General features: G+C 42.7%; 3 protein-coding genes across 3 annotated transcripts in view; all 3 read left to right on the top strand.

The window, feature by feature from the left end:
• LOC138958499 (complement C1q-like protein 4) overlaps positions 1-2,129 on the top strand; it is a 7,163-nt gene extending 5,034 nt beyond the window's left edge. The window contains exons 3-4 of the mRNA XM_070329676.1: positions 250-424; positions 1,651-2,129. Coding sequence (XP_070185777.1) covers positions 250-424; positions 1,651-2,051 — 576 coding nt within the window. The 3' untranslated portion in view covers positions 2,052-2,129. The remainder of the gene's footprint in view (positions 1-249; positions 425-1,650) is intronic.
• LOC138982854 (furin-like protease kpc-1) overlaps positions 1-18,334 on the top strand; it is a gene marked incomplete at its 5' end in the record, with an annotated part of 381,789 nt that overhangs the window by 90,364 nt on the left and 273,091 nt on the right.
• Positions 3,153-18,334, top strand: part of LOC138982791 (uncharacterized) — a 38,992-nt gene continuing 23,810 nt past the window's right edge. Inside the window, exons 1-5 of the mRNA XM_070356140.1 lie at positions 3,153-3,262; positions 4,107-4,469; positions 5,015-5,157; positions 5,506-5,649; positions 9,122-9,380. Coding sequence (XP_070212241.1) covers positions 3,187-3,262; positions 4,107-4,469; positions 5,015-5,157; positions 5,506-5,649; positions 9,122-9,380 — 985 coding nt within the window. The 5' untranslated portion in view covers positions 3,153-3,186. The remainder of the gene's footprint in view (positions 3,263-4,106; positions 4,470-5,014; positions 5,158-5,505; positions 5,650-9,121; positions 9,381-18,334) is intronic.

Below are 18,334 nucleotides of genomic sequence, written 5' to 3'. Positions count from 1 at the left end.
ATTTTTGTAAGGACCGTCTCAGGAATGTATAGAACCTGTTCACCAAGTTTGGTGACGATCGGTCCGTTCATTCTTGAGATCTACTTGCGAACACAAACAAACACACAAACATACAAACAAACAAACACACAAACAAACAAACATATCGACCGAAACCTATACACACCCCTATACCGGGGGTGTAAAAACTGTGTTCAAAAGTGAAACACTTCAGCTTATAGTGTTTACCACTTGCCATGTGTTCTACAGGACAAAGCAGAGGCCACGTTGCACGTTGACGGCACGGAGGTAAGACTGATGTTGCTGGAATCTCACCAGGCGGCGCTGCAGAAACAGAACGACTTGCTGAAGACCGAGAACTCCCATCTGAAAGACAACCTGACACAACAACAACAAGCACTCACTCAGCTCAACTCAACTCAAGGTTAGCTGTTCGCTTATTCATTTTGAGAGTGTGGCTTTGTGCGTGCGTGTGTGTGTGTGTGTGTGTGTGTGTGTGTGTGTGTGTGTGTGTGTGTGTGTGTGTGTGTGTGTGTGTGTGTGTGTGTGTGAGAGAGAGGGAGGGAAAAGTCTGGGCTGAAAGACAACCTGACACAACAACAACAAATATTTAAACAGGAACGGCAGCATAGTCAGTGGGGTTATTTGGACACCATAAGAACTAGACGCTGTTGCAGGCCCATAGAAGTCGGTTAGCAAAGACGGTGGGTTTATATCTCAAGCTTGGGTTGAACCCTACACTTATATGCAAGTGAAGTTAAGGATCTCATGTGTTTCACGGACTTTTTTCTTGAAATGTTAGAAAAGTTCAGATTGTCCGACTAGTCGGGTAAATTGAACAGGGTAATGTTCGAACGCATTCGCACGGGTATTTAACCCAAGCCGACTATCTTTTATTGCTGCTAGAGCTTTCTTCATGTCTTCTTCAGACTATTGTTTATGATTGAAAGACCGATCAGTGCAATTTTCTGACATCAATACTAAAAAAAGTAAGACATTCTGCGACATACATCTTAAATAATCTTAAAGTTCTCACCTGCGTTGCTAGTCGTTGCGCCATATTTCTTGTGCAAACGTCATTGACAAACACCAGTAACGTAAAAATGCAGTAACGTAAAAATTGTTAAACGAACCATTAAAATATTCGCCTTGTTCGCCCCCACGCCACCCCCATCCCCCCCCCACCCCACCCGTTACCCGACGAATGTATCTTTTCTCTCAAGGAGAGACCCAAAACCCCTCTTTCAAAGGCTAAATTTCAACAGCAGCTGAGGGGCACGGTCCCCCGGAACCTCCGCCTGACCAGCCCTTATTATCCTACCTCATTTTAAAAGTCCCGCCCTCTCAAACACTAGATCCAACTCTGAAGTGCACACAAGCAAGCACAAACACACTCACACACACACACACACACACACACACACACACACACACACACACACATTCACACACACACAAACACACATACACACACACACACATTCACACACACACACACACACACGCACACAATCATACACACACACACACACACACACACACACACACACACACACACACACACACACCGTCCGTTTTTTTCTTTTTTTGTGTCAATTCATTGTCCCAGGAAAATGCCAATGACTTTATCCATTTGTTGTTATTTTTCAGTAAAGGCAGGACAGCATGTCAGCTTCCATGCTCTCGGTCTTCAGAACTATGGTCATCTTAGCCAGGGCGACACGATGCTCGTCCCAAACGTCTTGACCAATGAGGGCAACGCTTACAACAGCAGTACTGGATACTTCACAGCGCCGTACAGCGGAACTTACCTCTTCGCCGCCAACTCGGGGTCTGCCTCAACAAACAATTATGCAGCTTTTGAATTGCTTGTGGATGGTACACGAGTCGTATACGGCCAGACGACAGACCCAGGTCCGGGAGAGTCGACCTCTATCCAGGCTGTTGTGCACGTGGCTCAGGGACTCAGTGTCTGGCTCAGAGCTCTTACGTCTGTCACCTATTTTTCAACCGCTACCTCATTCAGTGGTTTCTTGCTGTATTCTGACTAGTCACAGTAAAAGGGATGTAATCAATCTCACGATTGGCGGAATAACGGCGTATAACTGTACCCTTCTTTGGCAACAAAACTGACGTTAAAATAATTGATTCATTTAAAAACATACACACAACCACACCCACCCGTACACCCACCTGCACACACACAAAGAAACACGTACACACACACACACGCACACACACACACACTCACGTACGCACGCACGCACACACGTGCGCGCGCACGCACGCGAGCACGCACGCATGCACGCTCACACACACACACACACATCCACACACAAACACACACACACATCCACACACACACACACACACACACACACACACACACACGTACTGCTTAAAAATGTAATTAGTATGCTGGCTGTTTTGGATGATTTGCTGAAAATAAAATGAAAATAACTTGAATTGTCAGTCAGCGTGTTGTCAGTGCCTTTTGTTTGGACTATATATACTGTGATGTGAACAAGTTTGCACAAGTACGCTTGTGTCTGTCTGTCTGTCTATCTGTCTGTATCTCTTTTTGTATATCTGTCTGTCTCTGTCTATCTGTCTGTCTCTCTGTCTCCCTCTGTCTCCTGGCTGCATGTCTGTATCTCTTTTTGTATATCTGTCTGTCTCTGTCTATCTCTCTGTCTCCCTCTGTCTCCTGGCTGGCTGTGTGTCTCTCTGTCTCCCTCTGTCTCCTGGCTGGCTGTCTATCTCTCTGTCTCCCTCTGTCTCCTGGCTGGCTGTGTGTCTCTCTGTCTCCCTCTGTCTCCTGGCTGGCTGTGTGTCTCTCTGTCTCCCTCTGTCTCCTGGCTGGCTGTCTATCTCTCTGTCTCCCTCTGTCTCCTGGCTGGCTGTGTGTCTGGAAGGGGGCCCATGAGGAAGGGCGAAGGAGGTATAACTTTTGAAGCTGACAGTTTTTGAGGAATTCTAGTCTCGGTGTCCTGAAGTGCCAATTAACTTGCATGCTCATCAAAATGTATTGCAAGCAGTATCTCTGTCCCTTTAACAACATTCCCTCGGAGTTCATGTCCAAAAAGAAGAAGAACAAATTCAGCTTGGATGTTTTTTGGGCCTCGTTTGAAACTGATAAGCGAGGAACGTCTGCGTAGTATGTTCTTTTGAGGTCTTGCACGCCATATGGCGAGAGTCTTTCAGCAACGAAGAAACATGTCTTCCTGGATATTTTTCTTGCTTGCTTTGACAATCTGCCCAGGTAAATTCTTTTATATGTCATTAGAAAAAATAAACGCTTACGTTGTTTACAATTAGAAAGTAGATCGTACGGGTGAATGGTGTTTGATTAAGACTTAACACGGAGCAGATAATTATGATCATTAAAATTCGATCTTTCAACAGAAGCAGAAGAGGCTGTGACGAACCAGCGAGTGATAGTGTTGGTCCGTAACGGGCGCTGTAGCGTGGTGGTAAGACGTCGGCCTTTTAATCGGAAGGTCGAGGGTTCGAATCCCGGCCGCGGCAGCCTGGTGGGTTAAGTGTGGAGATTTTTCCGATCTTCCAGGTCAACTTATGTGCAGACCTGCTAGTGGCTAATCCCCCTTCGTGTGTACACGCAACCACAAGACCAAGTGCGCACGGAAAAGATCCTGTAATCCATGTCAGAGTTCCGTGGGTTATAGAAACACGAAAATACCCAGCATGCTTCCTCCGAAATCGGCGTATGGCTGCCTTAATGGCGGGGTAAAAACGGTCATACACGTAACATTCCGTGGGAGTTTCAGCCCACGAACGCAGAAGAAGAAGCAGAAGTGTTGGTCCGTGATCACTACATTGAGTGTTTCCGCAAAAACAGCTCTCTCTCTCTCTCTCTCTCTCTCTCTCTCTCTCTCTCTCTCTCTCTCTCTCTCTCTCTCTCTCTCTCTCTCTCTCTCCGAGTCATCAGTGATTTTTCTATCACCCTCGCTCAAGGAAGGTTTGTCATCAGGTTGTCATTGGCATTGTCTCTCTCACAATAAAATAAAGAACTGCCAATGTCATCGCAGTTAATTGTCTCTATCTCTGAGAGTATTGCATAGAGCATAATCCTGTATAATCTCCAGGTGCCCACAGCATCCGGTTTGCCACCACCAGTCCTACAGACGGAGAAATCCTCAATGTCTGCGTCAACGACAAGCTTGTTCTGCCCTGGACACTTCTCCTGACGAGCGCTGACGTCCTTGATGACATCAAATGGTACTTCACCGACCACACTCAAACCAAAGAGATGATCGCCATCTCTGCCAACGGCATGTTCCTACAGGTGCCCGCGTACGCCGCACGACTTCACGTGTTGAACACTTCCGGTCTTGAGCTCAGTCACATGACAGCAGAGGACGCCGGGAACTACACCATGGAGGCTGTCAGTCATGACAGCTCTGGAAAAACGACGACAATGCAGCGATCCGTGCACGTTGACGTCGGAGGTTTGTTTTTAACGTCTCTAAATAATTTATTTCCCAGTCAGTGTTCTCTCTTTCCGGCGTTAGCCTTCTGACCGCACAGTTTGTGTGCATGCAGAAAACTTTGTGAGTACAGCGTTTTAAATGGACTTTATACGGCGGTGAATAAAGTTCATCGTGAGATCTGACGATGGCGATGACCGACGCGGCGACTACGACAAAAACGACGACGATGACCAGGGTGAAGATGATGATGATGACGATGACGATGACGACGATGATGATGATGATAATGGTAAATTAATAGGCCAAACATTTGCGATGGGATGGGGAAAAAACGTGTTAATATTTTGCAGAGCTTTCGTTTCCGCCTTTGCATGTCTTTAGCAATACGATGATTGCCGCACACGACGGTAAAAGCCCGCGCTTATTTTTTTTATTTTTTTTTTTATCTCAGATAAGTAAACTACGGATATTTCATCTTTTATGTGACTTCATGTAAGAAATCCGCTTTCCCTATTTGTTGATCTAATGCAACCCAAGACATTGTTGTGACTGTGTCAGTGCAGGCGGACTTCAAACTACCGATGGCGAGCTGCACGTGACATACAATCCTACAGCTGTACCGGACAGCACTGGACAGTGGTCAGTGCAACTTGACTGTGGGACCTTCACCTTCCTGGCTTCTCCCCCCTTTAATGTCCAGTGGAGGGTAATATACTGAGTTTGCTGTTGTTGTTTTTGTTGTTGTTGTGGTGGTGGTGGTGGTGATGTTGTTGTTGTTGTGGTGGGGATGGTGGTGGTGGTGGTGGTGGTGGTGTGGTGTGGTGTGTGTGTGTTTCTTGATCACTATATGGAGCGTTTTCCCACAGAATAAATTACAACAAACAACAACAACAAACAACTGATAATAATGTTGCACCCCGGTAGTCCATTCTCCTCAAAAGACACATGCTGGAACTAAATAGTATCCCCTTACTTTCCTCCCTACGATATTTTAGATCCATTTTACAAATGGCATGTTCTAACAAGGCAACATGAATTGCCTGTCTTTGAATAGTTTCCATCGGGAAGAACGATAACTGGAACAAGCTACAAGAACGGTCACTTCACCCTGTGGTTGTCTGCCCCTGTGGAGGGAGGTAACTACACCTGTCGCATTCCCGAAGAGTCTTCGCAAAATGCATGTCTCCATGGTGACAATGTAAGTACTTTCGGTGTTTAAAGATGTTTTTCTTCATCTGCTAACGATCATATTCACAACTGTACTTTGAAAATTGAAGATACTTATCTTCATATATTTAAAACGACTTTGTAAGCAGCCACAGATTGGTCTGGTATTACAAGGATCTTTCTGGCGAACCATAAACGTGAGACAGTCACAACATGTCGTGTTTACTGAAGTTAAAAAAGACAGCAAGACGAAAGTGGATATCATCATGATTTTAATTATTTTTCAATATCAACATATTACCATGTTTTGAATGTGACACGAAACTGGAGGCGGATATTGGCTTTGCAACACACACAAAAACTCACATCATGTTACACGTCTTGTGCTCTTTCATTCCATTTGACAAGCAATTAAATTTTTTTGAAGAACATCAGCTAAAAAACATATTTGCTGGAATGAAAGAATATACCGGTAATATCATGTGTGACGCGGACATGAAAACGCCACCTTTTATCACTTAGTAACATATGCACATTATGCTTACATTCATTTCATGCATTGTAAAAATTAAGTTTGTGCAAAGTAAAGTTTTGTTCATATTTCGAGTTTTGTCATCGCTGATTTTTGTTGTTGCACAGTTGATGTAACAAATACCGGTAGCCATTTTCAAATCCGGCAATTCTTTTTAAGTATATATATATCCTTGCTATGGTCCACTCTCATAAATCGGTCACTCTGGTACGTCAACCGGTCAAGCCAAATCAGTATAGTCAATATGAACATGGTTAGATTTCTCTGAAATACAGCATACAATCATCAGTAGGCCATATAGTTTGTTTTATCAAGAAACCAAAGGCCGATAAAATAATCATCTTGCCCAACCTAGTCCATTCATATGTCACAAATCTTGTATCTGTTGGCAGCTATAGGTGATCTGAATCCGTCGCAAAATAATACCATTCAGTTGATATTTCGCTTGAAAGAAATTTTCTTTAATAAGTAATGTACAGTAACTAAACAGTCTAGGCGCAGTCACAGCACGCGCCAAAAGGAGGTGTGGCTTAGCTGGCCGTTTGTGCAGTAACCATGTCGGTATCAATTAAGCTCCACCGCCGCTTCGGTCCCAGTGTGTTATTTTGACCTGCCATGCTGCAGGCCAAGAACTTTCCCCCCGTCGGTAGCAGACTATCAAGTTTCCAAACGCTGACAACTCCGAAGACTCTGGAGAGAATTTCTCTATGCTGCAGAGGTTTGATGTACAGATTTCCCTGTGTCACTGCTCAAACCAGACCCGTTTTTACATTTAGTCAAGTTTTGACTAAATGTTTTAACGTAGAGGGGGGAATCGAGATGAGGGTCGTGGTGTGTGTGTGTGTGTGTGTGTGTGTGTGTGTGTGTGTGTGTGTGTGTGTGTCTGTGTGTGTGTGTGTGTGTGTAGAGCGATTCAGACTAAACTACTGGACCGATTTAATGAAATTTGACATGAGAGCTCCTGAGTATGATATCCCCAGACATATTTTTCATTTTTTTGATAAATGTCTTTTATGACGTCATATCCGGCTTTTCGTGAAAGTTGAGGCGGCACTGTCACGCTCTCATTTTTAAACCAAATTGGTTGAAATTTTGGTCAAGTAATCTTCGACGAAGCCCGGACTTCGGTATTGCATTTCAGCTTGGTGGCTTAAAAATTAATTAATGACTTTGGTCATTAAAAATCAGAAAATTGTAAAAAAAAAATTTTGTTTTATAAAACGATCCAAATTTACGTTTATCTTATTCTTCATCATTGTCTGATTCCCAAAACATATAAATATGTTATATTTGGATTAAAAACAAGCTCTGAAAATTAAAAATATAAAAATTATTATCAAAATTAAATTGTCCAAATCAATTTAAAAACACTTTCATCTTATTCCCTGTCGGTTCCTGATTCCAAAAACATATAGATATGATATGTTTGGATTAAAAACACGCTCAGAAAGTTAAAACGAAGAGAGGTACAGAAAAGCGTGCTATCCTTCTCAGCGCAACTACTAAACCGCTCTTCGTCATATCCGGCTTTTCGTAAAAGTTGAGGCGGCACTGTCACGCTCTCATTTTTAAACCAAATTGGTTGAAATTTTGGTCAAGTAATCTTCGACGACGCCCGGACTTTGGTATTGCATTTCAGCTTGGAGGCTTACAAATTAATTAATGAGTTTGCTCATTAAAGTTGTCATTAAAATCGATTTTTCGCAAACAGATTTAAAATTGATTGCATCGTATTCTTCATGACATTCTGAATCTAAAAATACATACATATGTCATGTTTACTCTTAAAATGTGATCACAATTAACGAAAATAGATTAATTAGTCTTACGATTAAAATTTAAGAAATCGATCCAAAAATGATCTTATCTTATTCTTTATCGTTTCCTGATTCCAAAAACGTATAGATATGATAGGTTGTATTCAAAACAAGCTCAGAAAGTTAACAAGAATACAGAAAAGCGCGCTTTCCTGCTTAGCACAATACACTACCGCGCTATTCTGGCGTGTGCATATCACTGCGTTTTGCACGTGGGAGGTGAGCGGTTGAAAACGACGTTAAACACCAAATGAAGAAAGAAAGATTTACACCCAGTGTGTAAGAAAAACATTGAATACATTGACATTTTTCACGACAGACAGATAACTACAGCCTTTACTTGTATATAGATTGATGTTTTTCCTTTTTATATTCCTTTTAAAATTGATAAATATTTGTAAACCCTTCTCGGAACAGCTTTCGCAATTCATGTCCACCCACAGGCGCCGGACTATTCTGAATAACAGCGACTGCTCAAAGACCAACAGCAGACAATGATGAACTCGAACTGCCTGGAATCTGTGTTGCCTGTATCATTGCAACTCGCCTGCATGATCACATTTCTGTATTTGTCATGTAAATTCTTACAACCCCGGATAGAAAAACAAAAACAAAAACAGAAAATGACGTCACACCTTAAAAAAAAACATGGCTTTAATTTAAATGTAGCAGCATTAACACTAAATGTTTGTTATAATGCAGTAAAACTATTACATATCTGATTATTCTTGTTCACCTATTTCGTCTCTTCTACCCACAGAGATATAGAATATTCTATTCTATATCTCTGTGCCAAGTCAAGTCAAGTGCGCGTATTGTATGTGCCTCTTGTTTTATGGACTGGGCAAAGGATCTGCGCCTTCGGCTCTGCTGAGTCAAGTTCCCATAGGCCGAGGGAAGTGTTTAATTAACCGTATCGAGCACACGCATATCGTGCATTCCGAACGCGTGTACTGGAGTGACTGACAGGAGCTCAAGTTCTCCCTCCCTTAAAAATAAGGGAGTCTGCCGCGATCGCGCCTGAACTGTACTGTGTGTTATACTTCGTTTGCCTGGTTGGAGCTAAAGCTTGACTGGTTCCCGTGAGGGCCAGGAATCGTGCTCACAAAAAATAGCGATGAAGAATGGAGCCAGACTTGCCATGTGTTCCACAGGACAAAGCAGAGGCCACTTTGCACGTTGACGGCACCGAGGCCAGACTGGTGTTGCTGGAAGCTCACCAGGCGGCGCTGCAGAAGCAGAACGACTTGCTGAAGACCGAGAACTCCCATCTGAAAGACAACCTGACACAACAACTACGTCAACAACACCTGTTTCAAGAGGAAACCTCTCAGCTAAGAGACAACCTCACACATCAACAACAAGCACTGCAGCAAACGAACACTGCTCTCGCTCAGCTCAACTCAACTCAAGGTTAGCTGCCAGCTTGTTCATTTTGAGAGTGTTTGTTTGTGTGTGTGTGTGTGTGTGTGTGTGTGTGAGTGAGTGTGTGTGTGTGTGTGTGAGTGAGTGAGTGTGTGTATGTATGTGTATGTGTGTGTGTGTGCGTGTGAGTATGCGTGTGTATGTGTGTGTGCGCGTGCTTGTGTGGCTGTGTGTGTGCGTGTGTGCGTGTGTGTGTGTTTACGTGCGCGAGCGTGTGTGTGTGTGCGCGAGCGTGTGTGTGTGTGTGTGCTTGTAGGTGTGTATGTGCGTGCTTGTGCGTTTGCGTGTGTGTGTATGTGTGTTTGTGTGTGTCCGACACGTGTGCAATTCATTTTGTGTCAGTGTTTTCCCACACGAGCGTATGTCTGTTTTCAACCTAGTCGGTCGCAAGAAAAGAAATCGCCACACAACACACACACACACACATAAACACACACACACACACACACACACACACACACACACATTCGCGCACACCATATGAAAACGAGCGTTAACTGAATAAGCGGAGTCCGTGGGGAAAAAAAAGAAAATTAAAAAAAGTCCGTGAATCATGTCCATGCCCAGTGACCTCGATCGCCCCACACGTGTCAGCCCGGTGTGGTGCACAGATTTGAAAAAAAAAAAATCTCAGCCAGTGTTCAGCTCCTCGAAAACTCCTCATGAAAAGCTCCTCGAAAACCAGACAGCGAGACTGGTTAAAGCTGTGGTCTTTGTATGACTTTCCGGGGCTACGAGGTTGAAAAATAGGGATACAATCATGTACAGAATTCTGTACAGCAAACACTACCCGAAACCCCACCTATACGGCGTGTATGACCTTGAGAGCTTCAGTCAACGCTTGGATTTTGCAGTGGTAACATCCGGTTTGCTCTCTCAGAGCTAAGCATATTTGTCAAGAAGGATCGAGCAGAAAAAATAAACGACTTGGCAGGGATTCGAACTCAAGGCCTCGGGGCCTCGAAATGTCGGGGCAGACGTCTTAACCGCTAGGCCACTTCACCAGTGTTGTCAAAGATAAAAAAAATTGATAATTTTATATCATTCTACGCTTGAATTACCATTCATGCGTTGCAAAAACGTAACAATTACCATTAAAATTTGCCTTTATTTGCAAACATGTTTCACGGAATCGCAGTACATGTTTACACCGTCATGCTACACGACATTCGCGCCATGCAAATAGCTGCGATATCTCTATTTACAACATGCAAGAAAAATGACAAGAACAGTAATTGAATCTCTCCAAAGCTCTGTGCAGTTGAAAACAGACATCTAAGAAATAGTTATACATGTATTCACTTCTGAACAATGGGCGGATAGAGGTATAAATCATGCTGCTTCAAGAATAACATAACATGAATTCATATCAATGTTTTTCCTTCTTTTTCTCAATTGGCGCAGTAGCCTAGTGGTTAGGTCATCAGACACGAAGTCTCGAGGTCGAGAGTTCGAATCTGCGCCGGGGCGTTTATTTTTTCCCCTTGATCTCTCTTGAAGATAAAATATGATCAGTTTTGAGAGAGCAAACCGGATGTTATCCCTGCAAAATTCAAGCGTTGACTGAAGCTCTCAAGGTCATACACGCCGTATAGGTGGGGTTTCGGGTAGCGTTTGCTGTACAGAATTCTGTACATGATTTTATCCTACATACGTGAGAGAGATACCCGTGAGATAAAAATCGTTCAAATCACACGTGTGTATATCATGTAAATGAGGTCAACCGGAAGGTCATGCTATGTAAATTAGTAATTACATATTCATGAAGAACTACTTTTGCAACAAAATGGCAACTGCCACGAAACCGATTTGTCAACACTGAAAGAATTTTTGAGTGATGAGCTGTTCGAAGACATGTTTGTCGATGACGCGAATGACGAAGTCGATGAAGAAAAAAGCGAGTCATCCATGATTTATGATTTTTCTCCAATAGACTCATTCGTTCAGACAAACAAGAACAAGAACACTCTCCGAAAAACGGTTTACGATATACGTCGCCTATCGACGTTTATGGCGAAACACGGGGACAAAAGAAACATTAGCACCATCCAACCACAAAAATTATGCAAAATTCTCTGCTCTCTTTTCATGAGTTTGAAAAAACCGGATGGCAAAGAGTATGAACCATCCCCACGCTGAGGGGCCTTCTCAGCAGCATCCATCGACAGTTGAAGTCTAAAAAGTACTGTGCACCCGTTATAGACGGCCCCGAATTTGCACTTGTAACTGAGAGAAGTCGTGAAGACAAAGCAGAAGATTGTTAAACAGGAAGGTTGTGGCAACTTACCTAACAGGGCTCAACCGCTGAAAGATGAAGATGTTGACAAGCTGTGGCAGACAAAACAGCTCGGAGTCGCAGATCCAGAAGTAATCCTGAATACTCTGTGGTGGCAAAACACAGTCAACTTTGGTCTGCGCAGCGTGACACCTCACAGGCACATGCAGTGAGGAGACGTGTCCTTGCATGAAGACAGTAATGGCAGAGAATATCTCCAATTTTGCGAAAGACAATCCACAACCAAAGCCAGGGCGACATGTGAAGAAAAGCTGGGATCATCAACCCGAGGTAGATCTACACCAACCACTCTGCACGCCAGTTCCTAGTGCAGAAACTTTCCGAGAATAACGTTCCTCCGACCAAAATAATGCAGCTATCTGGGCACAACAACGTTAAGCAGCATTTCCCAAGAGGAACACCGTGGCTTCAGTCTGATGCTAAACGGCACTGCACCGGTCTCGGAGCTGTCGCCAGTGTCGGCAGACGACACATTGGATTCGCACGGCCACTTCAACTCCAGCCGTCTCCACTGCCACTGCCACAATCACATCCCAGCAAACGCTAACAACACTGTTTGCAAGGCCTGTGCACGTTGGTACCATCAACATCAACCACTGAATATTTGTCCAGTCACCAAACCGAGAAGTGACCATCTGAAAGCTGTCGACTCGCCTGGCTCCGACTTGACTGTCATCCTATCGCGGAAGGATATGCTTTGCTGTTGTTGTTCCTTTTGGTTTCTTTTATCCTGTGGCCACTGCTTTTCTTTTTATCTGGTATATTTTGAAGTGACCATCATTTCGTTGTTCGAATTTATTTAATCAATGTTCAATATTAAACTTAACAGTGTTAACAAAGGCGAACTACTTTGTCCTAGTTTGAGAGTGTGTGTCATGGCGGAGGAATGAATGTCAAATTGAGTAAAGTGGTTTGAAGTTCTAAAGCGGGTTGATCCAAAGGCAATAGCGCTGTCGGTGACTTTTAGTTAGATCTGGCACAGAAGTATATAATGTAGGATAAACAGAATACTACATGGCTTGCTGTGTCGTACCAGATTTACACTCGTTGCTTTTTCAAATAGTGAACAGCTCGCTTTCGCTCGCAGTTCACTATTTAAAAAAACAACTCGTGTAAATCTGGTACGACACAGCAAGCCATGTAGTATTCTCTATGTATCCCTATTTTTCAACCTCGTAGCCCAGGAAAGTCATAAATAGACCACAGCTTTAACTGTAGTCGTGCTCTGTCAAGAAAGAATTGTGTACATGATTGTATCCCTATTTTTCAACCTCGTTGCCCCGGAAAGTCATAAATAGACCACAGCTTTAACTGTAGTCGTGCTCTGTCAAGAAAAAAACACATGTGCTCTGGCTTGTATGTTGTTGTTGTTGTCAGTCTGCGTTGTCTTATTACACCCCCGGTATAGGGGTGTGTATAGGATTCGGTCGATGTGTTTGTTTGTTTGTTTGTGTTCGCATATAGATCTCAAGAATGAACGGACCGATCGTCACCAAACTTGGTGAACAGGTTCTATACATTCCTGAGACGGTCCTTACAAAAATTGGGACCAGTCAAACACACGGTTAGGGAGTTATTGGTGGATTAAGATTCTACAAGGACTTATAGAGGGACATATTAATGGTCAAAGGGAAATAACCTTCTCAGTTGGTGGCAGTGAGAATGGTAAGGACGGGGGTGTTTTTCGTACCTCGGAGGAATTTCTTGTTTTGCTTAATTTTAGATTACATGTGTTAACATAGATGGGGAATGGAGACGAGGGTCTTGGTGTGTGTGTGTGTGTGTGTGTGTGTTTGTGTGTGTGTGTGTGTGTGTGTGTGTGTGTGTGTGTGTGTGTGTGTGTGTGTGTGTGTGTGTTTGTGTGTGTGTGTGTAGAGCGATATGTGAGTAAAATACTGGACCGATCTTCATACCAAGGAAATCTCATGTAAAGTCATGAAGATCGGTTCAGTATTTTAAAAACAATTTCATCTGATTCTTTTTGGTATCGTGATTCCAACAACATATATAGATATGTTATGTTTGGATTAAAAGCAAGGTCTGAAAATTAGAAAGAATATCAAAACGCGCGTTTAACTGTGAAATGCTGTACGCTAATGCGCTATACTGGCTTGTCACTTTCTGAACGATCTCTGTTGTGTGAAAGTGTCGGCAAGCCTCCAAGGCATGAATGCCGGTGACACAGCTGTGGAGTATATGTGTGGTCAATTTCATTTTGTCAGTTGGAAGGGTTGACTAAATGTAGTAATATCGCTTCACGCAAATCGTTTTGACATGACGAGATTTGGAAGTGAATAGAGAGGTCGACTTCGAGGAGTTAGAACATAACGAATGAACAGACTTGTGTTTGTTTACCCTCTATCGCGGCCTTTGAAGGCAAGACGTTATCCCTCGTACACAGTTTCCCCTCATTGGGTTACACACTGACAACAAATATTTTTTAGTTTCCGAGACAAACGTGACTTATCATTCTACAACTGATTGTGATATGCGTTTATTTGCTTAAAGTTAAAATGCTGATATGGGATTGTTCACCGCAGACCTGGATTAATCTGTTCCACATATCACTATCTATTTAAGTTATAAACTTGTTAAAGGCACAGTAAGCCTCCCGTAAACCATCACAGAGCTCCCCGAGCGTCTACATACAGTACAAGCATACTTCCATTTAAACGCTCACCGAACGGGAACATCCTAAGCTATACGTAAAGAGCGAGCAAGTTTTAAAGAATTAATTTTGCAGATTGTCTCGAACACTTTTTGGACCCATCCTGAACTCAGGTCAAAAATGAGTTACTTCCCTTAAACTGGCGATAGCCGTGGATCGATGATTATCAGAATGTTTTTGGACCGTGGTGCGTTTTTGCGCTAGACCTAACTTTTAAAATCTAAATAATAAATTGACAGCTTGTTACACAAACATTCTTTAATCATAAAAGAATTCTTTTTTCATCAAGACAAGATCAGTGCAATTCGAAGTTGTGAAAGTTTGAAAAAAGAAAAGCCCGGCAGCAGGGTCACGTAAGGGTCGTAGCAGACGACGCCGGGTTTACGCGGCATATCGCCGTTCTTCTCAACAGTGAAAAGCCATCGCTAGAGTTCTTGTGAACCACAGCCGTTTGTTTCGTGCATAAAAACGTGCTATTGTAGATAAGCTAACATTGAGTCGCATTCAAATGACTAACTGACGACTACATTGTGAAAAAGGGAAACTGGATCACACGGGTTCACGATGGCTCAGGGGTAAGATAAACCAAGCAAAAATAAATTCTTTGAAAATTGTTCGCTCTTTACGGAGGGCACCTAGGATGTTCTCAATCGGTGAGTGTTTAAATGAAAGGGTGTTTGTACTGTGTGTAAAAGCCTGACCGTATCTGTGATGGTTTACGGGAGGCTTACTGTGCCTTTAACAATAACATACAATAAAACAACACTAAATTCTGTTTGTGCGTGTGCTTGTGTGTGTGAGAGAGAGATGAACGTTTTGTGCAATAACGCATCCTTTGAACACTGACCATAATATCCTTATTATGTATAGTAAAGGAACTGCTCATGCAAAGAGTTTAGTACCAATAAAACGCCCACCCCCAACTTTCGGACGAAATTGAGGGGGGAGGGGGGGGGGGGAGGGGCGTACACAAGGTAGTTTACGGTATATTTTAAGGTAATGCTAAAGTTGTAGTGTTTCATTCGTCTTTATGTTATTACACATAAGCTTCAATACCTGTATTTGAGATAATTAAGTACAATTAATATTATTTGATTTGATACACGGCCTGGCTGCACTCTTAAACGGATCTTGTATTAGGTACTGTTGTAGAAAACGAGCTTTGTGATGAAGCGTTAAAATAAGAAATTATTGTTTGCGATCTTTTGCAGTTCAGGGCATGTCATCATCAGGTAGTGTGAAGAACAGGGTAGGCCGTGGTCCAAGAGACTTAAACCTTGCAAGTAAATCGTACAGTGCATTACGAAAACAAGCGGCAGTTCTCTTGATGTCAGTTTTTTTATTAACATGTATAAGGTGTCATAGACACCGGGGTTGACACCAGCATCCTTGAGATCTTATGCACACACTCTGTTCAAATTTCCTGAAGCCAATGGAGATTTCACCTGCATGTAAAATTAAGCAACTTAGTTTAGCTGAAATGTATCAAACGCTACAGTGGACTGAAGGAAATACATCGTATCTGTAAGTTCGACATCTATCTATGTTGAACCGTCTTTTTTTGCAAATACATTGACAGTGAAATATGTGTAGGCCTTAGTCCGAATTAATATGTGCAGTCTGGAATTGGCTGCGCGCACGACGACTGGTAGGCTGCGCGCACGATTACAGGTCGGCTTAACGCCAGATGACACCTTTACTGCGTTTTCAAGAGGATTAGCTAGGATTACCTAGCTTGCGTGGGTTTTGACCACAGGGACATGTCGTCAGTGGCCTTCGAAGACCTCGTAACTTACATTTTCCCGATTTTCGGATTTTTGCATGGTTCCGTCCCTTGATTTTTGTCCTATCATCTGTGAAAAGCTTGTAACTCTATCTATTTTGCAAAGGTCTTTTTCCCCCGATTTTAAAAACCTCGTATTGCCGTTGGGTGTTGAGACATTAGCGACATTAGCGGGAAAACCTCGTATTGTCTGTTTGAATCCCTGCGAGTCTGTTGAAAATCCTCGTAATTGTTCCTTAAATTCAAAACAAAAAAGTTCAAAACAAAAAAGTGAAAACCTCGTATCTACACGTTTTGATCTGGTGAAGAGGAATTTGATTTTTAAACACTCATTATCTCAGAACTATGATTTTGAAGATACGAGGTCTTCGAAGGCCACTGACGATGTGTTGGGAGTGTTGGCGTATGACCACTAATGTTGAAAAATACTCCTAATCTGCATGACAAAATATAGCTCTTAATTTATCTACATCGCTCGATCTTTTCTCTTACGTATTTTGTGTGTGTGTGTGTGTGTGTGTGTGTGTGTGTGTGTGTGTGTGTTTTATGTGTGTGTGTGTGTGTTTTATGTGTGTGTGTGTGTGTGTGTGTGTGTGTGTGTGTGTGTGTGTGTGTGTGTGTGTGTAAGCACGCGTGCGTGCTGCGTCCGTTTCAGTGAGTGATTTCTCAAAAAAGTTTTAAATTAATGAGCACACACAATACTTGCCCCCCCCCCCCCCAAAAAAAAAAGAATAGAAAGAAGCATATTTTACAAACTGAACAGGAAAAGCGCGCATGATTCATACAAAAATGATAGCATTGGCGGGGCTCGAACCAGCGACTTCAGGAACTGCAGCGCAGCGCTATACCACTGACCTATGCGGATATCTGTCGATAATGGAACATTTAGGAATGCCTATTTTGTGAGATGTAAAACACACGGCAAAGCTCACTGTGCAACCCGACTCAGTGCAAGGCCCGTGGGCAGACTGTGTCGTGTGAAATAGGTCAGTTCGACCGTCGCTTACCCCGCCGCTTTGCACGAAAAGTTGGATGATATCTGCACGGTCTTCCTACCGCCGGCTCAGTTTTGTTGTTGTTGTTGCTGCAGTCACGTAGGCCATGTCCAGTTATACGCTTTTGAACAAACCGTTATCATATGCCTTGTCCGTTTTGCTATCTATTTGGCGGTCATTCCGTCCACTGTTGTCACGGACTTTATTCTAGGCGTCCGGAGACGCCTTGTAATTGGGATCAAGTAAGCGCTTGCCTATGGACAGGATAACTCTGCGGTTGCCTATGGGACACTGCCACATTTACGTCTTGAGTTACTGCCCTTACTTTTTTTTGTTTTTTTTTTGTTGACAAAATTGTTCAACAAAAATATCGTAGGTCGAACTGTGCAGGGTCAACCGCAACAAACTCTAACCATTCATACTTTGAAGTATTTGAGTGACTTATATACCGACATTTTTACTTCTTAGTTTTAGCACAGGTGTAGGAAAAAATCATGAACCAAAATGTTATTTATTTTTTAATTTAACATTTGTTTTACAAATGTGACCATGGTCTTTCAAACATACAGTAACATTAAACATTGTTATGTTAAAAAAAAGAAAAAAAGAAAAAAAGCTTTTGTGCACAAATCAGAAAATACATTGTACATTTTACCTACAGGCCAAACAGTGTCCGTGGCGGCAAAGGACCTATATTTTTAGATCAGTCACTGTGGCAATTTGTCAAGAACAGGCGCTTGCATTTGGATGTGTCCACTGATAGTAGGTTTGGTTGTGATCAATCAGAATGATGAGGAATAAAAATGTATGACAGTTTGTTATGATGACATGTAATTCACATATGCTGAAATGTAATATTATACATGATATAATATTATTATGGCTGTTGCCATGACCATGAACCCCAAGAAAGGTTTAATGTTATGTAAAATCAAAATACCAAAATCAAGCACCTATTTATCTGGTCTACGGCGTGGTGTTCTGCTCTCTCTTGGCACACAGCCACAGGTCAAAGCAGAGGTTAACTTGAGTGCGCGTGTACCTAGCGGGTGATTTCTATTGGGGCCTTTTACAGCAAACCGCGCGCTGAGTTATTTCGAGTTACTCCCCTTGGGTACGGGCAAACTCGCTGTCGAAGCCACGCTGCAAACTGAGGAGTAGATTGTGTGTGTGTGTGTGTGTGTGTGTGTGTGTGAAGTA

This window comes from Littorina saxatilis, linkage group LG1 (assembly GCF_037325665.1).
Source record: "Littorina saxatilis isolate snail1 linkage group LG1, US_GU_Lsax_2.0, whole genome shotgun sequence".
Lineage (NCBI taxonomy): Eukaryota > Metazoa > Mollusca > Gastropoda > Littorinimorpha > Littorinidae > Littorina > Littorina saxatilis.
Note: the sequence above shows the minus strand (reverse complement) of the source record. Positions and strands in the feature narration are given on the sequence as shown.